A 26,017-nucleotide genomic window follows, 5' to 3' on the forward strand; every position below is an offset into this window, starting at 1 on the left:
GGAACCCAGACCTCCTCAGAGCTGAGCCCTCCACGAGCAGTCAGCAGACTCCAATCTGATTAGGTTAAGAAAGTGGTCTTCTGGCCTGGAGAGATGGCTCAGCAGTTAAGAGCGCTGGCTGCTCTTCCAGAGGTCCTGAGTTCAATTCCCAGCAACCACATGGTGGCTCACAACCATCTGTAATGGGGTCTGATGCCCTCTTCTGGTATGTCTGAAGACAGAACAGTGTATTCATATACATAAAACAAGTAAATCTTTAAAAAGGAAAGAAAAGTGTTTGCTAAGGGATAAGAAAGTTCACAGAATCAGACATACGAGGAGACAGACCTGCAGGCCAAGGTTCCATAATCAATTCCCTAAAACACACTACGATAGGACTGCCAAGGTGGCTGCTGCCTCTCGGATGGGCCAGGAAGCAGTCAAAAGTCAGAGAAACAGGGGTTGGGGATTTAGCTCAGTGGTAGAGCGCTTGCCTAGGAAGCGCAAGGTCCTGGGTTCGGTCCCCAGCTCCAAAAAAAAGAAGAAAAAAAAAAAAGTCACAGAAACAGCCAAATCAGGAAGCAGACATTATAGCTGCATCTCCTTAAAATACATGCCCCCCTAGGGCTGGGGATTTAGCTCAGTGGTAGAGCGCTTACCTAGGAAGCGCAAGGCCCTGGGTTCGGTCCCCAGCTCCGAAAAAAAGAAACAAAAAAAAAAAATAAATAAATAAATAAAATAAAATAAAATAAAATAAAATAAAAAAATAAAAATACATGCCCCCAAGACAGACAGGCCAGCTCCCCTGGAAGCCCCTTGGCTTCTGTCCTGTGGCTAAGGTAGTCTATGCAGGGGTTTACATCAGAGCCTTGCTTTCCCAAAGGAAACGTAGCTGCAGCCAATGCAGAGTCTGGAGATGCACTCTCTGGCCTTCCTGTCCCTCACCCCAGGGGACTAGGATGGCGGAGGTGCCCTTCCAGAGCAGAGCCCTCAGAGAGCACCTCCATCTAGAAGCTGAGACGGCCGTGTCTAACCGTCAACAAAGGGGAGCCGCAGTCACACAGCCGGACCCATATGTTGACCATGCCTTGTATCCTCTATGGCTACTCCTGTCAGAGACTGACTGACTGAAATCACAGACTGTCAGGGGTTTGTCTTGTTACAGAGCATCTCAGGCCAGAGTCTACTGCCTCCTGCCTCCGCCTCCCACATGCTAGGACCACAGGCGAGCATCCCATCCAGTTACTCATTCACATCCATAGAAAAAACATGTTAAACTAAAATATAAGTAAGTCTCTAATCGGACAAACCCTAAAGGTCTTATAGCCAAGTGGTGACATAGACCTTGGATCCCAGCACTTGGGAGGCAGAAGCAGGCAGATCTCTTAGTTCAAGGTCAGCCCTGTACACAAAGCAAGTTCAGGCCAGCCAGGGCTGTTAGAAAAAGAAACCCTGTCTCAGAAACAAACAAACACACACAAACGGAAAGACCTCTTCTTGACCGTTCTCTTATTTTTTGCTTCCTTTGTTTATATGTGAGGTGGAGAGAGGCTGCCTGCCTTGTCTCCCGAGTGACATGATTAAAGGAGCTGGTTTATTTCGAGACAGGGTCTCGATATGGAACCTGTCTTGGAACTCAATTCACTATGTAAACCAAGCTAGTCTGAAACCACTTATAGCAATCCCCCTACCTCTACCCCCAGTGCTGGGGCTATGGGCACGAGACACTAATCGAGCTGCAACTCTGAAGAGGGTCTGAAAGCCAAGCTACTCAGACAGGCCGTGGGAGCCGGGCAGTCCCCTCTGGCAGAAGCTGCTGAGTACAGATCTCTCCTCCATATGAGGACACCTGAGGCAAACGTGCAGAACCCGCACCTGCAGAGGGTGAGGATGGGACAGTGAGGGTCAGGCTGCTCCCACAGGAGACAGGCAAACGACAGCAGGACAACAAGGGAGGCTGAGGGGAGCATGGCCACCGCCCACACGAGTCTTGGTCCCCTACAGTGAAGGCAACAGGGACTGAGTCTCAAGAGTACTCTGGGTAAGAGACTCTCACGGGGCTGCAGCGGGAGCCCGACCGACAGAAATGGCGGGCGGGCGGGCGGGCGGGCGGGCGGGCAGTCTCTGGGGCTGCTTGGCATAGAGGCTCGTGTAGCTCTGGCTGCCTTGACTTCACTCTGCTCCTCCTGCCTCCACCTTAGAGCTGGAAGGAGAGGTCTGTACCCTGATCCCGGTTCATACAGTGCTGGGGTCACACTCAGGACTCGGGAATGCCAGGTCACCACTCTACAAACGGAGCCACAGCCTAGCCAAGAACCTTCCGTGTGGTTTTGGTGGCACCGATAGCTGCCCCTTGCACACGTTAGAACCTGACCACTAACACGGATTCCCTGGCCCCTAAGTGCCCCAAATGCCACTTCCTATGTCTACAGAATCAGGTTTAGATCCCACTAGAACAAGCAAATACATTTGAAAAGAAATACTCTGTGTGCCAAGGAAGTTCATGGGGACAAGAGCAGCCGCAGCTGCGTTCTGCACACGTCCTCAGTGAGGTCGCACTAGAAGAGCTGAGCACGGGGCCGCCGTAGGCCGCAGAGCAACTGCTCTTCCTCCTTCCTCTGGGCTTTTACTCCCCCTTAGATCGTGAGCTCTCTGTGCAGAAGGGAGAATTCCTGGAGCCTGAACGTGGGCTTTATGCATGCTAGGAAAACACTGTTCAACTAAGCCACTCCCCAGCCCTCCTGGGCTGTGAGTTCTCACACCAAGGGAACTAAGGACTCACGATTTGACTCTGGATTATCCTGGCACATTTAGGGAGGCGGTCAAGGAAACCGGCCCACATATGTTGTACACACTATGACTGAAATACTATCAGCTCTCAATACCATAACCAGCACTGTATCACTAGCCACGGCGACAGGCACAGGAGCCACGGCCTCGCCCTCCTCCATGTCACAGAGAATGAGCATCACCGAGCAGCTGCCTCCTCTTAGCACTGACATTTGATCTATGACAAGCACCAGAGGTGATGCTGGAGAAGAGCCACAAGAAGTCACAAAAGCCTGACAGGTGTCACTAGACACCGTCACTATTGACAGCCCTCCTCCTGCAGAAAATGGGGACAAACCCTGTTGTGTCACAGCACTGAAGCCGTGAGGCTGTGGTGACCATTAAATGCTGTCTTTCTGGGGTCAGAAGGACACCACTCTGGGCGGAGACACAGTAGCACCTGCAGGACAGGCTGTCAGCACGTACCTCCTCACACACTTCCCGGACCGCTGCCACACTTGGCTCCTCCTCAGGCTCCATGCCTCCTCCAGGAACAATCCATCGGTCTGGATGGCGGCTACTGCTCACGAGCAGCACCTGAAGTCAGAGGTCACAGGGAGGTCACATTCAAGAAGATACTCACAAGTCAGTCCAAACAGAACAAGCACCACAGTAACTAGGAACTGGCTCTCGCTTACAGCTACAAATAACTCTTTACGAGGCAGCGCCTGGTGCTGGGAACAGTAGGCGCTCCGCCCAGGACATGCCAATGGCATCTTCTGGGAACAACCGAGGGCTGTGGCCTTTGCGCTCCCCTCCACTCAGCTGTCTTCTCACCTTCTCCTCCGTCCTCTCCTGTTTCCTAAATCCCTCAGAACACACATAAAACAGGTGGGGCCAAGAAGCCTGGAAAAGCTGCAAGACGACCAGGAGTGAGGCCACCAGGTGGACAGACGGACGCCATAAGCTATGGACACTGCCACAGGCCACACAAGTGTCCAGCCCACAGTACACTCCGGAGCTGAGCTCCCACTGGGCGGAAGTCCTTCCACTACTCAAGTTCATCGTGTGCATGGAGGCCAGAAGGGAGCGCTGGAGTCCCTAGAGCTGGAATTACAGCTGCCTTGCTGGTGCTAGGAATTAAACCGGGGTCCTGAGGAAGAGCAGCCAGTGATCTTAACTACCGAGCCATCTCTCCAGCCCCAGAACTCTTTTTTAATGTATACTATAAGAGTATCATGCTGTAGTCAGTCTGGCCCGCCTGACTCCCACTTCCCGTGTGCTAAGATTACATGTGTGTCCATCATGTTCAGCTGAAATTTAACTTAGAAAGTTGATTAAGAAATGGGAAGATGGGTTTGGGGATTTAGCTCAGTGGTAGAGCGCTTGCCTAGTGAGCGCAAGGCCCTGGGTTCGGTCCCCAGCTCCGAAAAAAAAGAAAAAAAAAAAAAAAAAAAAAAAGAAATGGGAAGATGACACGGTGAAGTTCAAGACAGTCAGGGTTACATATAGAGACGCTGTCTCAAAACAAACAAAAGGGAAAAAGACAAAATGTAAAAAAGACGAAAGGCCTGGTTAGAGACGGCTCAACAATTAAGTGTGCCTATAGTTCTCTCAGAGAACCCTAGTCTGCTCACAGCACACACACACTGGGTAAGTCCATCTCCAGGGGGATCAACACTTTCCTCTGGACTCAGCAGGCTACACATGCATGTTTTAATACCCACACGGACACACACATCAGTTAAAAACACATGCACATGTGTATACCCACACGGACACATACATCAGTTAAAAACACATGCACATGTGTATACCCACACAGATACACACATGATTATAATTCTACTACTTTGGACTTAACCAGCTGGTGATGGCGGAGACTGAAGTGCACACTTTCTCCAGTTCCTCCACCACAGCTCTCTGGGGGACTCCAGGTGAGGGTGCGCATGGGCTGCTAACTTTCAGGGCTAGAGGACGGCTGAGTGTCTCCCACAGGCCTTTTTCTGGGGAGGGCTGAGCCTCCTGCACTATTCCGAACCATTCCCCATGAGCACCCCCTCCCACCCATCTTTGCTGCTGAACTTGCTCCTGCCTCTCTGGCCCTCACAGAAGCCACTGACCTTCCACCATCTCATGTCCCTTCCACACCTGGGGCTTCTTGGAAATTTCACTGTCATCCTTGAATCTCCTTTCCCTGTCATGACAGAGTCTCCTGCTACTGATCCATAAAACCTGTCCTGTGTGGGTCCGGACGGCTCCGCAAGTTCATATGCAGAGCCCAAACTACCCTCCCATACTGACAAGGTGCCATTTGGAACTGTTTTCTGCTTTGGGCAGTATGACACCACTGTGGTCATGCAAACACCACACGGCCTGTGCGAGCATTAGCTGCTGTGCAAGGTTGCTTTCCTTGCCGCCATCGGCAAACACCCAACAAGAAGCAACTTCAGGAACGTCAGTGGGGCTTTTGTGCTTCTTGGCTATAGATTGAAGGAACTGTTCATCATGGCAAGGAACTGTGTGGTCCCACGCCAGTGGAAACAAATCACCAAGTTCACATCTCTGTGGGTCAGGAAGCAGAGACAAAGTAATCCCAGTGACTCCCAGTTAGGCCCATGACCGGAAGGTTCACAGCCTTCCAGAACAGACCCCAGCAGCTGGGCCAATGTGAACCACACACCCATGAGGAACTTTCGTACTGAAATCATACCCTTCTTCTCTCTATACTAAAGGATGTTGACATATAACACGGACAGGCCATAAAACTCATCATCAAAATACAAGTTCTCATTGGACTCCTCAGATAAAATAAAAAATCAACTCAAAATGGACTAGTAACCTAAATATAGTTAGTTGCCGAACCGATGAAGCCCTGGGACAGAAACAGGAAGTCTCTATAATGAGAAGCAAGATATATCAAATTCTTTTTTTTTTCCCCTTTTTTTTTTTTTCCGGAGCTGGGGACTGAACCCAGGGCCTTGTGCTCGCTAGGCAAGCGCTCTACCGCTGAGCTAAATCCCCAACCCCTACAGGACTCCTCTTAACAGATGACCAACACCAAAGTAAATATTCGCGTGAACTGCCCCCTCCCCTGCCTCGATGACTGTGAAGGCTTCCCAGTCTCACCTGACCTCCTACAGCCACACTAGGGAACAGTTCAAAGCAAACTCCAGACATCAATAGGTCTTGACCTCTGAATACCTGAGTTTTCTTTTTTTTTTTTTTCAGGGCTGAGGACCAAACCCAGGGCCTTGCGCTTGCTAGGCAAGTGCTCTACCACTGAGCCAAATCCTCAACCCCTTGAGTTTTCTTTCTTTGATTAACAAGTCAGCACAATACCCATGTCATTTCTACACTTAGCAAGACGGACAGCTCCTTCTGATGACACTCCGATGTCTCGGGCGCTAATGAACGCACCTTACAATGTCTGTGAACAAAGCTGGCAGCAGGTCCCCAGCCAGCAAGCCAAAGAGGAAGAGAAAGAAAGGCCAGCAGAGCAGTGCATTCTCTCAGCTCTGTCACCTGACCATGACAATGTGACCAAATGCCTCATATGCTGCCCCCACACACACACTGAAGCACCCCCTCAAGCTGTCAGCCCACACCCACCTGCCTTCCTTCCTTCCTCCTTCCCTTCCTCCCTTATAAAACTAATAAAGGTGTCCATATAAAACTAATAAAGGCCTACTCCCAAGCCATCCCTGCTGGGGTGTGCTTCACCAAGGTTAGCTTCTGTTCCTAGACTTGCCCTGATCACCATGTGCTGAGTGCTTTGCCTAGACGTGTGTGTGTATCACTGGTACCCAGCGTCTGCACAGTCCAAAAGGGGCATAGTTTGGCTGGAGAGATGGCTCAGCAATAAAGGGCCCTGTTCTTTCTGTGCACCTCACAGAGGACAGAGGGTTCAGTTTCCAGCATCCACACGGCAGCTCACAAACCATCTGTAACTCCAGTTCCAGGAGATCCAGGCTCTCTTGTAGTTTCTGCAGGCACCGCATGCACACCGGCAGGCAAAACACCTACTCGCATAGAAAAAGATAAAATTTAAGAGGGGAAGCATCGGAGCACTTAGAAGTTACCACGTGGGTTCTGGGATTTGAACCCAGCACCTCTGGAAGAACAGCGGTGCTCTCAACCGCTGGCCTTATGTGTAGCCCCTCTGAAGACTTTATTAACAGGCTCCTATCATAATTCACTGCACTTGCACTTGAGTGTTTTGTTCGGTTTTGGTGTTGGAGTCCAAGACTGCACGTGAGCTGGATAAGCACCCATCCCTGAGTCACACCCTGGGCCTGGTGGACCTTGGGCGCCTCCAGCCTTCTGCTGTTACAACCAAGCAGCACCTTTACACCACCCACTTCCCACGGGGGAATACACTAGCGGGCTCCACAGTCCCTCGACTCGTTCTCACCACAGTACAGAGCTTACTCTGCAGCACAGTGTCTTAGTTTTCTATTGCTGGGAAGAGATACCATGATCAAGGTAACTTATAAAAGAAAACATTCAATTTGAGGCTCACAATTCCAGAGACAGACAGACAGACAGAACAAACAAGAAAGACAGACACAAAGAGACACACAGACAGAGACACAGACAGGCAGAAACAGAGACACAGAGATGCAGACAAAAACAGACACTTATACTACCTCGGAATGGCGTGGGCCTGCTGAGCCTCGAAGCTCACCCCCAGTGGTGAACTCTTCCAACAAGGCCACACCTCCTAGCCCCTCCTAGTAGTCACACCAACTGCAGAAAGGCCTATGGTGGCCGTCTTGCTCAGCCTCCCTACATGGCTTGGCCCTGGAGTGTCTCCAGGCCATGCTTCCACTGCACTTGGCCCTGCTGTGGCACTCCTTTCACAACAGCAGAGCTTCCAGTAAGTTCTAGCTCCCAGAACGCTTGTGTGGGCCTGCCCGTGAGGGATCCGCCTACTCGAGTCTGGCCGGCATGCTCAGCTGTAGTCTGCAGTACTGTGAAGTCTAGTATTTGCCACCACGTGTTCTACCCATTCGTCTGTCCGTCCTTCCCCGCGTGGACTGAAGTCCTTAGGAAGCTTTGAGTGGCAATGCCATTCCCAGCTGTGCGGTGTTTCTGCCAAGTCTGTGGTCACAGCAGTGCAAAGGAGACGAATACAGAAAACTGGTCCCAGGAGCCTGGGATACAACACCAAACCTGACCACACTGGTTCTCAGGCCTCAGTGTGAACTCAGCTAGACAATCTCATGCTACTGTGTGACAAAGAATCTGAGTTTTTTTCAAATCCTTAAAATATGTGGCTGTCTCAGGGTTTTCCTGCTGTGAGCAGACGCCATGACCAAAGCAAGTCTTATAAGGACGACACTTAACTGGGGCTGGCTTACAGGTTCAGGGTTCAGTCCATTATCATCAAGGCGGGAGCATGGCAGCATCCAGGCAGGCATGGTTCAGGAGGAGCCGAGTTCTACATCTTCACCTGAAGGAAGCCAGGAACAGACTGAGCATCCTCAGACAGCTAGGAGGAGGGTCTCCAAGCCCACCCCACAGTGACACACTTCCTCCAACAAGGCCACAGCTTCTAATGGTGCCACTCCCTGGGACGAGCTTATGCAAACCATCCCAGCAGCTGAATTGTGAAAGTGAAGGGGTGGGAATAGGTTCAGCTGACAAGGTGTGCCCACTGTACATGTGTCATGGTTTGCATATGCTTGGCCCAGGACAGCACTATTTGGAGGTAGTGGCAGTAGGTGTGCCACTGTGGGCGTGGGCTAGTACACCCTAGTTCTAGTTACCTTCTAGCAGCCTTCAGATGAGGATGCAGAACTCTCAGCTCCTCCTGCACAGTACCTGCCTGGATGCTGCCATGCTCCTGCCTTGATGACAATGGACTGAACCTCTGACCCTGTAAGCCAGCCCCAATTAAATAAGAGTTGCCTTGGTCATGGCATCTGCTCACAGCAGGAAAACCCTAAGACATCGTGCAATGCTAATTTGGTTACCAACACCTGAGGAAAAAAGTCCGAGAACAAAAATAAAAATAAAAAAGGCTCATCATCTCAGCATTGTCGGGGGGGGGGGGGGGTGTGTAGAGGCAGGAGGATCGTGCTCATGGTCATCCTCAGCTATACAGGGAGCTGGAGGCCAGCCTGGCCTGGGCTACGGGAAATCCTGTTTCAACACCACTCCATCACAGCCTAAAGGGGGGAAAAGGCGAATTCATGTCTCAGAGGAGATTCCAGACAGTATACTCAGTCTATAGATCTATGGCGTTGGCCCTGCTTGGGGCTTACAGCCTTATACCTGGATGCGAAACAGAAAGAGTATCAGGGAGCTGTGAAATGCATTTTGGGAGCAAACATTTAAAGCTCTACATGAAGCAAGCCTCCCTGCATGTTGTCTGGGTCAACAGGAAATGTTTAAAAGGTGGGAACTCCCAATGCAGGCCCAGAGTATAAAATACAAATCGGTTTCAGATGGTGGTGCACGCCTGTAAGTCTAGTGCTCCCGAGGCTGAAGCAAGCTGGTTTCAAATTTGAAAGCAACATGAAGAACACAGCAAGTTCCAGACCAGCCGTGGGCTAACAGGCTAAGACCCTATATCAATCAACCAGAGAGAGTCAAAGGGGCACACTGATAGAAGGGGGTGGCCTAGGAAAATGTCATCCTATAGGTTCTTAGAGGACTCTGAAGCCAGTCTAAAGGGCCCTGCTACATCTCCAGCTGAGGGAACTCAACATTGTCCCCATGGTGCTCGTCCCAGGCATGCAGGGTTGAAGACAAGGCAATAAAGGCTCACACTGTGGCCGGGTAACACACTGTGGGGCCACAGTGGAGAGCTTAGACTACTGTGGATGCTAGGAATGTCGGACGGCTGCGAGGGAAGGGAGCTGTAGGCACCAAGAGAAGCAAGTCCAGGCTACATAGACTGCAAAGCCTATGCCAAGGGGGTGGGGCAGCCATCACATGCTCCAGATGCTGGACCCTGAACTACAGGATCTAGTGGCTCTGCCAGGCCCAATCTTCCTGTGACAATCGTGCTGCTGGTTCACACTGGCAATACTCACTTTGTCATCATCACTGGAAGTCTGTCACATTCTTTTTTATATTGCCTGGGGCCCCAGAAGACATTCTCAACCCCTCGGGATCAAGTGCATGGCCTTGATGGGAACAGGCTCTACTACTGGGCTATCTTCCAGCTGTGTGGCCTTCAGAACAGAGTTCGCAGCTGTTGAGACCTGCGGCTGACTGTTCAGGAGGAACTGAACACATGGTGTTATGAAGAGGGCTATGATGAGCCTTTGGGGACATGGACAAAATACAGCCTGAGTCTGAAGCGTCCTGTACAGGCTCTCACTCAGTCCCTGGCTCTATATAACCACACTGAAGACTGGGTGGGCCTTAGGGTCCAACTGGGGTCTGGCTTTAGCAGTAACTCACACAGGACAGGACTTTCGAGCTCTGACCTGTCTATTCCCTATATCTCTGCTTCGGGGGCATAGTGTGTGAGGGCCAACATTCCTCACCACGGACAGCCCCTGCCACACCTGCTGTGAGAGTCTGAAATCTCTCTGAAGCCATCCGTAAAGTCAACTTTCCCTCCCAGAAGTTATTTCTGTCAGGCCTGTGAACTGAGAGGCCACACTCACCAGAGCTCACTAAGTTCCCAGAGTCCTCCAGGACCACACACCACTACTATAAAGATTCACCGTTAGCAGGGTGTGGCAGCGCACGCCTTTAGTCCCAGCAATGGGGAGGCAGAGGCAGGCAGCCCTCTGAGTTTGAAGCCAGCCACAGCTACTGTTACCTGGTCCTTTCCCACGTCAGCCCTGCTTAGTGACTCTCCTCACCTCCTGGCACTTAAACCCTTCCACCAGAGGATGGCAGCCACAGAAGAGACCCCTAAGGTGTCCAACAGCCAAAGGGAAGGGAAAGGGGGAAAATTTCCTCAAGCACCTGCAGGACTGAACCACAACTGCCCTGTGTGCCAGCTAGGACGGGGAGAAGGAAGCAGGCTTGTCACTTAAGGGTAAGGAGCATGTTCAGCAGCTGCAGGGGATTAGCGTGTCTTGGCAGTGCAACAGGGTCTCAAAATAGATGCATTCAGTACATATACGGGAGAGGTCGTCTGAGCAGCGTGTATTTTTAGTAATGGCACACTTACAACTTTTACATGTCCGGGTGAAAACTGATCCAGCCAACTGCCTTCAGAAAAGACTGCTGCTCCCGGCACACTCTCGGAGCCCAGGACTCTGGACAGTACCCTGCAACCTACTGCAACTGCACATCGGGAACTAAGGAAGAGAGGGCTGGTGATGGCCTAACTGGCAAAGATAGATAAAGCTTCACTGAGTCAGATCCCGGGAGCCCACATAGAAAGCAGCACACAGCGGTGCCTCCCTACAGCACGACGGAAGATAAAGAGTAAAACTGACCTTACCAGAGCAGCCAGCAGCACAAGAAAGGAGGAGACTGCGCACGCACTGTGGCACACACAGCACACATATCCATACGTGTGCACAGACAACAACCACAACAGTATGATGTGTCTAGAAACAGATTCCCTGGCTGGCCTGGATCTGAGATACAGACAGAGCGGACCCAAACTCACAAACCACCAGACCCCATCTCCCAAGCACTGGGATTTAAGGTGTGTACCACCATGCCTGGTCCAATACATAAAATACGGAAAAAAACCTGAAGTTGGATGACAAACGCACTTCAAATGATTGTAGGAATGTGTTTTGTTTTCCAAGCCAGGGTTTCGCTGTGCCACCCTTGCGCTACAGACCAGGCTGGGCTGGAACCAGCTCTGCCTGCTTCTGCCTAGAGTGCTGCCATCAGAAGAGGGCGTGCCTCCACCCCACCCCACCCACCCGGCAGATCACTGTGGTCATGGCTGAACCTGATGGGACTTCCTAAGCTCCCGTTCTCTTCCAGCAACCACACTTGCTTGTCCTTAGCCCTGCAAAGTCCGCCAACTCACTCTCAGTGTTTCTGACTGAAGCTCACCAAGCTGTTTCCCTCCTGTGCATTTCAGTTCCTTATTATTTTTATTTACACATATAAATGTGTTCTAAGTAGGGGATAGTTTTGTGCACATGTATCCTCAGAGGCCAGAAGGAGGCATCGAATTCCCCAGAGCTGAAATCACGGTGGTGGGCGGTCAGTGCTCTTGCGCATTCTCTCTCTCTCTCTCTCTCCCCCCTCCCCCTGACTCTGTGGAAGAGCGGGGAGCTCTGAAGAGCTCTGCCTTCTTTGCTCTGTAGGCGAGTGTGCACTGTGTGTACCTGGAGCCCGATGGGGTCAAAGCAGGCACCAGATTCCAGAACTGATTATGGGTGATGGCCAACCGCCCCTACAGGCGCCAGGTATGCATGTGGTGCGCAGATATATCTGCAGGCAAACGCTGTCTTAAAAAATTAAAACTGCACAGTAGCCAGTGTTTGTAATCTCAGAGCTGAGGAGACCACTGGGGCTCCCAGACTATCCAGTCTTACCTCATTGGTGAACTCCAGGCCAGTGAGACCTCGTCTTAAAAAAAAAAAAAAAAAGTAGGCTAGAGAGATAGTTTCGTGAATGAACTATGGACCACATCAACATGAAAAATAAAATTTGGAATCCCAGAACCCACAGTTAAAAAGTTACATGGATGCTGAAGAGATGGCTCAGTGGTTAGAGCACTGACTGCTCTTCTAGAGGTCCTGAGTTCAATTCCCAGCAACCACACGGTGACTCACAACCATCTGTCATGGGCTCGGAGGCCCTCTTCTGGCCTGCGGGTGTACATGCAGACAGAGCGCTCCTACATGCAGTAAATAAATGCATCTTTAAAGACTGCACAGTAGCAGGCATCTGCAATCCCAGCCGGCTAAACAGTGAATGAGGAACAAGCAGGAGAACTCCTGGAAGCTGGCAGGCCAGGAGCCTGGCGTATACATGCTCAGCAAGAGACCCTGCCTCAAACCCAAGTGGGAAGTGAGGAAGCACAGCCAAGGACGAGTCTGAGCGCCTGCCCACGCGCCCCGCAGGGAGGTCACAAGGGGTACAGCAAACCTGTACTGTTACCTTGGTCAAGGCCACGTAGGGAGGTCACAAGCCCTAGTGGGGAAACTGCTGCTGTTCCGTTAAAGGGAGACAAGATGTGCTTATCGGCTCTTCTAGAGAACTGTTTATGACCAGAGAGTACTACTGCTGTCAGCTCTGGCCAGAGAAGCTTCTTTCCACAGTGCAGCGCTGACTGCAGAAATCACAGGTGATGGAGTACTGACAACACAGGTGATGGAGTAGTACTGACAGCACAGGTGATGGAGTACTGACAATACAGGTGATGGAGTACTGACAGCACAGGTGAGGTAGTAGTACTGACGGCACAGGTGATGGAGTACTGACGGCACAGGGTTGCTGATGCTCCGTCCTCAATGCAATGCCTGCATCCCCTCCAGGGCTAATGGGGCACTGGAGAAGTGTCTGTGTGACTTTAGGCTTTCAACATTGAAGACAGATAGGTGAGAACAGACGTTCTGGGCCATGCAATCATTCGCAATTACAAGGAAGCCTAGGAGGTGCTTTGTGGAAAGGAGGGAGATCAAGAAGGTATGCATCAGCTGAAGAGCTCCACGCTGGGCAGCTCACAACTCCCTGGTCTCAGGTCTCCATGGATGCTTAAAAATGTAACAGAACAGTCAGGCACAGCACTCGGAAGGCAGAGGCAGATGGATCTCAAAACACAAATACAAATAATATATTGTTTACTTCTTTTTCTGTCCTGGAACCTGCTCTGTAGACCAGGCTGGCCTTCAAGTCAGAGATCTTCCTGCCTCTGCCTCCTGAGTGCTGAGATTGAAGGTGCGCACCAGCACAGCCTCACTACTTTTTAAATGACTACTAGTGACCCCGCCTAATAGTTCAGTGGTTAGAGCGCATACCAAGCCTGCATACGCCGCTAGGTTCCTTCACTTCCCAACACTGAGGAGACGGGCTACAAGCACTTTTCTGTGTCCTCAAAGAACAAAGCCGATTGTTGTGAAATTCTAAAAAACAAGTCTGCCATCTTCAGCAGGTGCCGAGGCCAAACAGGGATTTTTGGCCGAGATTGTTACTGATTTTCTACCAGGGAAAAATCTATACCAGGTCCTCTCTGAAATCATTAAGGACAGCCTCCCCTCAGTGAACCGTACTGGTGTGTAGGTGATGATGTCTGAGGCGCTCTCTCAGCACACACTGCACAGGGATGCATCGAGAACAAGACTTCTTTCCAGCACTAGGGGAAAGGCGCAAACTGTACGACACTTATTATTGGTTGTTTTATATATATATATATATATATTCTTCTGAGAAAGGGTGTCTTAGTTAGGGTTTCATTGCTGTAAAGAGACACCATGACCAAGGCAAGTCTCATAAGGACAACATTTAATTGGGGCTGCCTTACAGGTTCAAGGTTCAGTCCATTATCATCAAGGTGGGAGCATGGCAGTGTGCAGGCAGGCATGGTGCAGGAGGAGCTGTGAGTTCTACATAGAAGGCAGCCGAAGGGGACTGAGTGTCACACAAGGCATAGCTTGACCAGAGGAGACCTCAACCCCCCCCCATACACACAGTGACACACTTTTTCCAACAAGGCCACACCTCCTAATATTGCCACTCCCTATGGGCCAAGCATTCAAACACATGAGTCTATGGGGGGTGGGGGTGCCTTCCTTTTCAAACCCCCATACTCGGGTGGCCTTGAACTCATGATTCTGTTGCCTCAGCCTCCCAAGTATGGGGATTAGAGGCACACCCCCATGTCTAACATGGCAAACAGAACGGCAACTTTATGATTTTGAGACAGGGGCTGTCTCAAGTAGTTCAAGCCAGAGCCCTGGATTATGGCCCTCCCGCTCCTCCCTCCCCCCTCCCTCCTTCCTTCCCCTCCTCCCCGCCTCCAGCTCCTACCTCCCAGGGCTGAATTACAGGTGTGCACTATAAGGTGCTGGGATCCAACCCAGGGTTGTGCATGATAGATAGGCAAGTGTTTTACCGACTGAGATCCATTTCCAGCCCAAATAAAAGTAATTTTCAAAGATAATTTGTTAACTGTCACATAATTTTTTACAAATGCACACTTTGCGAGATGGGAAAAACAGTCATTGTGATTAGCAACTCTACTATATTTTGTAATGTAAAAATGTTACCAACAGGGCTGGAGAGATGGCTCAGCGGTTAAGAGCACTGACTGCTCTTCCAGAGGTCCTGAGTTCAAATCCCAGCAACCACATGGTGGCTCACAACCATCTGTAAAGAGATCCGATGCCCTCTTCTGGTGTGTCTGAAGACAGCTACAGTGTACTTATATATAATAAATGAATAAATATTTTAAAAAAAATGTTACCAACAGCAGAGAGGAATGTGGAATTATTCAAATTTTTCATTTATTCCTTTATTTTATTTTTTTTGGTTCTTTTTTTCGGAGCTGGGGACCGAACCCAGGGCCTTGCGCTTCCTAGGCAAGCGCTCTACCACTGAGCTAAATCCCCAACCCCCATTTATTCCTTTATTAATTAAGAGGGAGCACCTCACTCTGCAGCGCAGGCTGGCGCTCACTGCCCTCAGAGCAGCTTACACTCGGTCATGCTTCTGAGTCAGTCTAAGTCAGCACAGCAAACTCCAGAGAACAGGGAATCAGATTTCCTTCTTAAACATTTTATATAGGGGGCTGGAGAGATGACTCAGTGGTTAAGAGTACCAACTGCTCTTCCAGAGGTCCTGAGTTCAATTCCCAGCAACCACATGGTGACTCACAACCATCTGTAATGAGATCTGATGCCCTCTTCTGGTGTGTCTGAAGACAGCTGCAGTGTACTGATATGTAATAAATGAATAAATCTTAAAAAAAAAATTTTATATATACATGTGTGTCTGTGTATTACATGTGTGTCTGGTGCTCTTAGAAGCCAGAAGAGGGCACTCGAGTTATAGACAGCTGTGAGCCTGTAGGTGCTGGGAATTGAACCCAGATCCTGTAGAAAAGCAGCCAACGCTCTTAACTTCTGAGCCATCTCTCCAGCCCTGTAAATCATCCTTTACCCACTTAATGAGCAAAGCCAATAAACGCACGTACAGAATTTAGACTAGAAAAAACGATTATGCTATGTTGTGAGCATCACAAGCACATATACATCACTCACAACGTCAAACCAAGCCTGACAACTGAGGAAGGGATGTCTTCCTGTGCATGCAGGATGTCACCTAGAGACTGATGATCAGGGCACCATGCAATGCCACAAAGGACAAGCCACACACAGAAGGCATTTTGGAGCTCAAGCGAGTCACATCTGGTGAACTCCAGGAGGATCTCTGTAAGTTCAAAGCCAGTCCACTCTATATAATGAGTTCTAGGCCAGCGAGGGCTGCATAGTTTTACCATGTCTCAGTAGTAAAACCAGGATTAGAGGGCTCAGCAGTTAAGAGCCCTGGCTGCTCTTGCAAAGGACCTGGGTTTGGTTCCTGGCACCCACACTGTGGCTCACAGCTGTTTACAACTATAGTTCCAAGGGATCTGTCACCCTCTTCTGACCTCCCAAGTACCAGGCACAAATAGGGTACACAGATATACATGTAGGCAAATCACCCATACACATAAAATTGACTGCTCTCCCAGAGGTCCTAAGTTCAAATCCCAGCAACCACATGGTGGCTCACAACCATCTGTAATGAGATCTGATGCCCTCTTCTGGTGTGTCTGAAGACAGCTACAGTGTACTTATATATAATAAATAAATAAATAAATAAATAAATAAATAAATAAAAAACAAAACAAAAACAACAAAAACCAATAATTTGCTGTGACAAACATGAAATAATGGAAAACTGGCAGGAAGTGGGTAAGTGGACTTCAACCCTATTTAGAGACTCGCCCAAAATAGCTGTTTCTGACGAAGGCCTAAGCTTCTGCCCTCAGCATCCACTGCTGCTAGGATACAGGATCAGTGCAGCTTCGGCTGTCAGAGCCGTACATGCCCCACTTGTGTGGCGGGGCTGCCTCTCTCCCCCACTCTGTGGTTAACACTGGCGTAGAGTTGTTCAAGCCTTTTCCATTTTACTGTTTGGTCTTTTGTGGATTTGCCCAAGAAAACACATGTCCTGCCTTGAGTGCGTTGTTTTACCAGAAATAGCATCACAGACAGAGTGAGCCTTCTCGGTTTCAGTTTCCTGTCACGGAGGTGGATGGATAGGTCACACCTAACACTACCTCCAGACTGACAGATTTAAAGACTGTCTAACCTCAGATCTCCCTCTCCAAAAAGAACTCCCTTTCAAAGTAAAGGGTACAGAACCAGTAAGTCTTTCCTTTCTCCATAGTGCACAGTGAAATCTATCTTGTGTTGTTAGAATGAGGATTTCCCCTTCAGTGTAGAGCTGAAACTGAAGCCTTCTAGCCATGAGCCACCTAGGACCTACAATGCAGGAGAACAGACTTCACTCTCCTTTCAGTCACAGCCTCCTGCCCCACCACCACCCCCAACCTCTTATCCAGCATTTGTCCCCAGCACTCTGGACAGTTCTGTCCCAGCAACAGAGCCAACCTCTCCTGAGTCCCCGCCTGTCCCAAAAGGGACAGTCCACTGTCTCTCTCAGGGCCTCAGGAACAGGAGAGCTCCCAGGTACTGCCTCACACCCCCATACCAGCACTAGGGAGGCAGAAGATAGCAGGTCTCAGAGTTCACGGCCAGCCAGGACTACACAATGACACTTTGTCAAGACAGAAAGGAGGGAAGGAGGGAGGGAGGAGGGAGGGAGGGAAATTCTTAGTCAGCTCATACCATGCTCTAAAATTAGTTCCTAACCAAGAGGCATCTTCCTCTCCAGCTTCCACCATGCCTGCCTTAAAACCTTCATCTTGAAAGGACTGGAGAGATGGCTCAGTGGTTAAGAGCACTGACTGCTCTTCCAAAGGTCCTGAGTTCAATTCCCAGATCTGATGCCCTCTTCTGGTGTGTCTGAAGGCAGTGACAGTGTGCTCACATATATACAATAAATAAATCTTAAAAAAAAAAAAAAAAAGGGGGTTGGGGATTTAGCTCAGTGGTAGAGCGCTTGCCTAGGAAGCGCAAGGCCCTGGGTTCGGTCCCCAGCTCCGAAAAAAAAAAGAACCAAAAAAAAAAAAAAAAAAAGGATTGAGAACCACCTAGAAGACACACCTCTGTGGCAGGCAGCATCCAGAGAACAACCACATAGAAAGGGGTCTCAGAAAAAGCAGCAGACGTGCTGTCTCCTAAGCAGCTGAGTCCTCTGAGGCTTTCCATGCGCTCAACACCAGCCACATCCGGACAGCATCCAGGCCTCGGCTCAGGACTGGGACTGCTGAGGTATAGAGCAATGCCTACCTCTGCTTCCCTCACAGCTACACCCCACTTCCCCAGAGTAAGGACGGCCACTGTGGACACCCCACTTCTCCAGAGTAAGGACGGCCACTGTGGACACCCCACTTCTCCAGAGTAAGGACGGCCACTGTGGACACCCCACTTCTCCAGAGTAAGGACGGCCACTGTGGACACCCCACTTCTCCAGAGTAAGGACGGCCACTGTGGACACCCCACTTCTCCAGAGTAAGGACGGCCACCGTGGACACCCCACTTCTCCAGAGTAAGGACGGCCACTGTGGACACCCCACTTCTCCAGAGTAAGGACGGCCACCGTGGACACCCCACTTCTCCAGAGTAAGGACGGCCACCGTGGACACCCCACTTCTCCAGAGTAAGGACGGCCACCGTGGACACCCCACTTCCCCAGAGTAAGGACGGCCACTGTGGACACCCCACTTCTCCAGAGTAAGGACGGCCACTGTGGACACCCCACTTCCCCAGAGTAAGGACGGCCACTGTGGACACCCCACTACTCCAGAGTAAGGACGGCCACTGTGGACACCCCACTTCTCCAGTGTAGGGAAAGCCACTCCAGACTTCCCAGCCCTCTGTGAGCCAGTCAAACCCTCTGTGTGTCTCTCCCCCTCTACCCCCTCCTGTGCATGGTGGCCTCTCCAGCCCTCTCTAAAGCCTGGAGCACAACCCTAGCTTCACCCACATCAACTACCATCACAACTACCATCACTATCCAACCTGCCCTGACAAAATCCCAAGTTCTAGGTTTTCTCCAAAATCCATCACTCTTCTGAATCTCCATCTTTCTTGTCCCTGGGATTTGTGCGTTCTCGGTTCTTGGGACAGTTTCAAATGGAGACACTGAGTACTGAGCTTGCATGGACACCCCCCTGGCCTCCTCAGGTCGCAGGCTCCCAGCATAGCACCGCGACTGTGGCAGTGCACTCAGCGACTGTGGTTTGAGGGCTGCTCTGTGGCTGCAGAAGAGGGACATTATTATCATGTCTCTGTCTCTAGCCAACCCTTTCCTTACAGGGTCTTCTCTTCTCTTTGGAGAAAGTCCATTCCGCCGTCCAGCCCAGAGCTCCCAGCTTTCTTGCAGCAGGGGCGTTCTTTACTGTAAACACTGAGACAGGCAGGCTCCTAAGAACTAGGTATCCAGACGCATCAATCTCCACGGCCCAGTGACCGAAGATTTTTCTGCCTAGAATATTCTCATTTTATTATAGTTTAACTGTTTTTATGCTGGCCCAAGCATGCACACAAGTGTGCCCACCCAAGAGACACGCCTGTGTGTGGAGGTGAGAAGACAACTTTCTGAGGTGTTTGTCCTAGCAGCCAGCTCGGCTCACCAGGCTTGGCAGCAGATGACAGTGACTTTGTCCGCTGAGCTCTCAGCAGACCAGGCATGCTCCTCTTTAGACTAACCCAACAGAGCCAAGTGTCCACAGCGCCCCCACACACTCCCGACGCCACCCCGCATCCCAGCTCATCCTCAGGTTCTTCCAAATCCCTGTCACCACCGCCCAGCAGCACACCTCGGATTCAGTGACCTCACCTTGCACACAGATGCCACGTAGTGTCTAAACCTCCTCCAGTTCCTATTCTTTCTAGAGATCACTGTCCGATTTCCCATAACAAAAATTATTCCTTTTTGAGGGAAAAAAAAAACAAACCAACCTTGTAGTGCCTAACAGAAAGGTAATCTCAGACAGTGTCTCAGGAATACTGCAGGCTGGCCTCCAACTCAGATCGCCCTCTCTCTGCTTCCCAAGCGCTGGGGTAAAGGCATGCACCACCATGACCAGCTCAAACAGTTACACCTAGAATCTTTCTGGATTATTTTCCTAATTTCCTTTATGACTAAAATCCAAATGCTTCGTCTCCTTGGGATTTTGTTTGCTCTTTGCTTTTGAACTGGTCTATTGTGGACAGTCTGAGATGGCTCTACATTCCTGACCCTCCTGCCTCTACCTCCCAAGTGACTGAGGGTGTGTCCTGCCTCACCTGCTTCGCCTTGTTGCTGAAGGCAGACTACACGCTACACCCTCCGGGAAAGCGTCACAGTACAGTGTGTATACGAGCCATGAGCCGGCTCGGCCCCTCCCTCAAGCGACCAAACAGGAGCCCAGCACCTGAGTCAACTCGGCAATCAGCAGCAAAGGCAGGCATTTAATAACCACAACACGTCCGTGGCGAGAGAGTGCACGGCCAGAGGTCACATCACACAGGAAAGCTAACTGCTTCTTGGGCTGGAGAGCCAGCTCGGCAGATACTGGGGCTTGTTCCAATAAAGTTGACAACCTGAGTTCAATCCCTAGGTCCCCCATCATGGAAGGAGAGCCAACTGGTGAAAGTTGCCCTGATACGCAAGCACATGTCCATACCCCACAGTAAGGAATATATATTTTAAAAGTTTCCTTCTGGACAGTGGTGGCTCATGCTTTGAATCCCAACACTTGGGAGGCAGAGGCAATAGGTCTCTGTGAGTTCAATTCAAGGCCAGCCTGTTCTACAGAGTGAGTTCCAGGACAGCCAGGACTACAGAGAAACCCATCATGAAAACAAAGCAAAACAAAAAGATTCCAGATTGTCAGCAGAAAGGGAACCCTCCAGCCTCAAGCACTGCACCAGCAGGCTTATGGGTCTAGTACACCATGTGTCAATTCCCCACAAATCCTTCCTAGTGGCACCGTCTAACATCTGACAGAAATCTGTGTTGTGTCCTTTAGGTATCCAGGAAGATCCAGAGAAGCGCTAAGCCTGGTGGCACATGACTGCAATCCCAGCACTCAGGACGCTGAAGACAAGAGAACTGGCAGGTGCAAGGCCAGCCTCGGCTACATAATGAGTTGAGGACAGGACAGATGATAAAGCAAGTCCATCTCAAAACTTCCCCGCCCCTGGGGCTAGAGGTGGCCCAGCATTTATAAGCATGCACTGTTCTTCCAGAGACCCAAGTTTGATTGCCAGTACCCATATCCTGCAGCTCACAGACCCTGCAGCTCACGGACCCTGCAGCTCATGGACCCTGCAGCTCACAGACAGACCCTGCAGCTCACAGACCCTGCAGCCCCAGACCCTGCAGCCCCAGACCCTGCAGCTCCAGACCCTGCAGCTCACAGACCCTGCACCCCCAGACCCTGCAGCCCCAGACCCTGCAGCTCACAGACCCTGCAGCTCACAGACCCTGCAGCTCACAGACCCTGCAGCCCCAGACCCTGCAGTCCCAGACCCTGCAGCCCCAGACCCTGCAGCTCCAGACCCTGCAGCCCCAGAGGGAGCTGCCACCTGTGCTCTGAGCACCCGCAGTCACATGCACGAACCTGTACAAATATAACTTAAATAATAAAAGCACGAGTGTAAAGACCCCCTCCCCCCGGCTGCTCGCCAGCACCAAAGCTCTTCCCACTGACATCTGAGCACATGGAGAGATGAAGAACACAGGACACTAACGCGCTCCTGGAGGACACCTAAACCGTGTGAGTTTTGGCTATTAGTTCTTCAGTGGCAAAGATGGACTCCTCAGGCTTACCCACACACTCACTGATTTACCAAACAGTACCCTGAACCTCTGCACTCTGAGTGCCAAGGCAGAGAAGCAAATGCTAAAATAATAACAGCCAAGCCCCTGTCCCGAGGACCAGCCTGCCCTCTGGAGTGAGCAGCCAGTCAACAAACACACACTACATGTAGTGGCCAGGGGCGGCTGAGGGAAAAGCAGCAGTGGGTCTGCACAGTGACAGTGGGCCAGTGTTGTTTAGTAATGCTTCTTTTGAGTATTTAGAGACAGGTTTCTCTGTAGCCCTGGCTGTCCTGAAACTCACTCTGTAGAGCAGGCTGGCCTCAGACTCAGAGATCCACCGGCCTCTGCCTCCCAAGTGCACTACCAGGCCCAGCCTTGCTGTGCTTAACGAAGGTCAGAAGATGGTGGTCGAGGTCCAGCCTGAGGGAGTGAGACTGGTAAGGAACATGGGAGAGAGAGAACATGAGGCCAAGTGCTGGAGAACAGGGGGAGAAAAGGAAGGGCCGGGTGTGTCAGAGTCACGGCAGGGGGTTCAGCGGCACACAAGGGACACAATCTGACTCCTGGGTTAGAGATGACATAGGAGGAAGGCCAGAAGCAGGGAGGCCAGCTAAGTCCTGGCGACAGTCCAGGGGAGAAGCAGGAATGGACTGGGCTATGGCAGCAGAGTGAAGGTCAGGGAGAGACGGCTAAAGCTGGGATCCTGGCCAGATTAGAAGTGCATATGGAGTAAGGGAAGGCTAGGGTGACCCCCAGGGTGTCCAACCTGAGCTACACAGCACAGGAGGCCTCTCTTACTCAGTGTACGGAGTCTGATTTTGCCATGAGGGGCGGATTTGTGTACCTGGCTGTTGTGGATTTTAAGAATAGAATGAGGATTTCAGTTTGAGGGCTGAGGTTATATGAGAGCTCAGTGGAAGTGAAAGATATGCATGAGGCCCTAAATTCAATTTCTAACCCACCTGCCCCCACTTTAAAAAAAAAAAAAAAAAAAAAGCGGGGTTGGGGATTTAGCTCAGTGGTAGAGCGCTTGTCTAACAAGCGCAAGGCCCTGGGTTCGGTCCCCAGCTCCAGGGGGGAAAAAAAAAGCAGAGTTCATTAGGCCTGCCAATAATCCCAGCCTTGAGAGGCTGAAGCAGGAGGATCACAAGTCCCAAACAGTCTGGACTACACAGTGAAACCCTGTGAAAAAGATAAAATAAAAGTCACGTGAGCACCTGAAACTTGAGATGTCTCTCAGGTTCCCACATGGAAACATGGAGTAGTACACTGCTGGCCATCAGGCCTGATTTCAGGAGTGCTCAGAGCTAAAAATAGGCTCCCGAAAGTATCAGTGTGAAGCCCCAACTGCTTAGAAGAGGCTCAAGACTGTGCCCTCACTCACTGCAACCAAGTCAGAAAACTGAGGGAATCCAGAAGGAGCAGAGGTGGAGAAGCCACAGAAGCTCGAGAAGCGAAGGTTCATAGGAAGAGGAGCTGGATGTGGTGGGAGAGGAGGGTCCACATTCAAGAGCTCAGATACACGGCTGGGTCTCAAGCCAGCCTGAGCTGCACACAGCTGCCTCAAAAGGACAGGAAAAAAAAGAAAGAAAGGAAGAGAAAGAGAAAAATCAGAAGAGAAGAAACAAAGATCAAGTAACATGAGAAGTGCGAGCTGGTTACTGGATTTTGAAAACGTTTAGGACGATCTGCACAGATGGCTTCAGTGATGGTGGAGAACAGCGCAGGATGGAGGGAGGGGTCCCTCACTGTGGGAGGGGTCCGCTGGGTAGGCAGGAAAGGACAGACACAGGTAGAGAGTTGGCTTTGTAAGCGTCCACGGGAACTGGGCCTGGTGATGCACTCCTATGATTTCATCTAGAGAGGCAAGAGGATCGCCTGAGTGTGGAGCCAGGATTTGAGGATCTGAATACGTAACAAAATACTTTCTTACACACACACACTCACACTCACTATATGTGCAGACTATGAACTACATAACAATATACTTTCTTACACACACCCTCACTATACATGTGCAGATTATATGTGTAGACACATGTGTGTGGGGAGAGAAAGAGATGTGTGTACACAACACACACACACACACACACACACACACACACACACACACACACACACACACACAAATGCATGCCTAGGGAACAGCTTAACTGATAATGAGTACCAACGGTGCACAGTGCACAGTGCACGCGCTCACCATCCTAGCCCAGGCGGCTCTGAGGCTCGCTGACGGGCAGCTTAACCTTTACAGTGAGCTCCAGACCAGTGAGGCTCAAAAACAAACAGCAAGGGTTGGGGATTTAGCTCAGTGGTAGAGCGCTTGCCTAGGAAGCGCAAAGCCCTGGGTTCGGTCCCCAGCTCCGAAAAAAAGAACCAAAAAAAAAAAAAAAAACAGCAAAATATAAGGTGGACAACAACTGAGTGACAGGTGACCTGTGGCCTCCGTCGTAAACACACACACACACACACACACACACACACACACACACACACACACACACGGTCAGTCAGTCTGTCTGTCTCTGTCTCACTCCGCCCACCCCTCAAGAAGTAGAAATGATAAAACAAATGTATTCCCAGCTGGGCACAGTGGCACACACCTTTAGTCCCAGCACTCCTGAAGCAGAGGCAGGTAGGTCTCTGAGTTCGAGACCAGCCTGGTCTACAGGGGGAGTTCCAGGACAGCCAGGACTGCACAGCAAAACCGTATCTCAAAAGGAAGTACTCCTAAAGAAAGACCCTTCTAACTTGCACCAGGTGATGAAGAAAGCCATGTCTTGCACATGGCAGATGTGTAACTTGTGATTGGGAAATAAGAATCATCTAGAAACAGAAAGTAGGACTAGGGCAAGGAGTAGTTCTAAACGGCAGCCTTTGTGGTGAGCACCTGCAATCTATCCCAGTGTGGAAGGCTGGGTGGAGCAGGAGCAGTGAGAGCTCAAGACCATCCTGGTCTCCCCGCTGAGTTAAGGGGCCATCTTAGACCACAGAGTTAAGACCGTGTGAAGAAGAAAGACTAACCCAACAAGAAAGGACATACGGTATGACCTTGGACCACACCCACACGGTGGGAAGGAGGGGAAATCAGAGCAAAGCCCCCCCCCCCCCCCGCACTGCTTTAGAGAAATGAAAAGTGGACATGCCCCCACTGTGACCTGAGAACCATGTCCTGCTGGACACCAGGCAAGACACCCAGCACACTCTCCCCACTAGTCACAGCTGGCTGAAGCCCTTTGTGGTCGCCCAGAGGCTGCCCTGGTGTTTTATTTGCAGGAAGGTGTGGTCTGCACTGACGTCCTACCCTATCTCTCTGGGGGATTTCGGAGACAAACACTCAGGCCACCAGAGTCTGTACCCCCTGAGGATCCCCAGAGTCAGTCCACTCCCCATCGACTTGGTAAGCTCTAGAGTCTGAGAAAATTCCACACAGCAACCCACCAGGCACGCCTGGCACTCACCACAGAAAGAAAGCCCTTAGGTGGTGACCTCTCTTTTAAGGAACAAAAGGCTAGGGAGTCCTTGGAGAAAGCATCTGAGGTGTCAAAGACCCCTCAAACTCATAGAAAGCCAGATGGGGTGCCTTGCAGATCCGGGAAGTGGAGACAGGAGCATCCCCGAGTGTGAGGCTGACTAGCCTGGCCTTCCTAGCAGCAAAGAAACCCTCCCTCAGGACGGTGGGGACAAGCATTGATACCTGTCTTCTGGCCTCTGCTCCAGGCCATGGCAGGCGGCGGCCCCAATACGCACACACAAATACAGCAAACAATGTGCTAAGACTCACTGCGCTAACACTGACCCTCAGGTGCTGGCTGCCCTGACTCTGCCAGGCACTGGACGTCCCCTGGTACGCACTCAGCACTAATGACCTTTCTCAGAGGTCAGCGTCCATCACTGTCCACTCCTAAAGACACTCCTCAGCCCTCCCACTGGGGAGTTAGAGACACACAAGTCCTCCCCGTCATCAGAGGTTTGGACAAGAGCCACCTCCCTGGGAAGGCTTAGGAGACAAAGTTGAATGAGACAAGATGATCTATCTGCATTGCCCAATTTCTGAAGGATATGGCGGATTCAAAACCATAAGAGTACATTTGTACAGTTGCTAATCTTTGTATAATATAAAAACAATACAAAAATAGCTACAGGACTGGAGAGGTAGTTCAGCGGTTAGAGCACTGACTGCTCTTCCAGAGGTCCTGAGTTCAATTCTTGCAACCATCTGTAATGGGATCTGATGCCCTCTTCTGGTGTGTCAGAAGAGTGACAGTGTACTCACATACATGAAATAAAGAAATCTTAAAAAACAAAAAGAACTGTGGGCTGTGGGTGTGGCTTAGCGGCAGAGCAGTTGCATAAAATGCAAGGGGCTCTGGGTTCACTCAGCTCTGAAGGGGAGGAAAAAAGA

General features: G+C 50.7%; 1 protein-coding gene across 3 annotated transcripts in view; it reads right to left on the reverse strand.

The window, feature by feature from the left end:
• Positions 1–26,017, reverse strand: part of Nudt3 (nudix hydrolase 3) — a 52,587-nt gene that overhangs the window by 22,656 nt on the left and 3,914 nt on the right. Inside the window, exons 1-2 of one of the 3 annotated variants that reach the window (XM_039098516.2) lie at positions 8,112–8,198; positions 3,235–3,345 (exon numbers count right to left, since the gene is read on the reverse strand). The exons of 1 other annotated variant lie outside the window; for it this stretch is intronic. In XM_039098516.2, coding sequence (XP_038954444.2) covers positions 3,235–3,345; positions 8,112–8,171 — 171 coding nt within the window. In that variant the 5' untranslated portion in view covers positions 8,172–8,198. Of the gene's footprint in view, positions 1–3,234; positions 3,346–8,111; positions 8,199–26,017 lie in introns of those variants that run through there. One more of the 3 variants, NM_001024243.2, reaches the window with a different exon arrangement.

This window comes from Rattus norvegicus, chromosome 20, assembly GCF_036323735.1.
Source record: "Rattus norvegicus strain BN/NHsdMcwi chromosome 20, GRCr8, whole genome shotgun sequence".
NCBI lineage: Eukaryota > Metazoa > Chordata > Mammalia > Rodentia > Muridae > Rattus > Rattus norvegicus.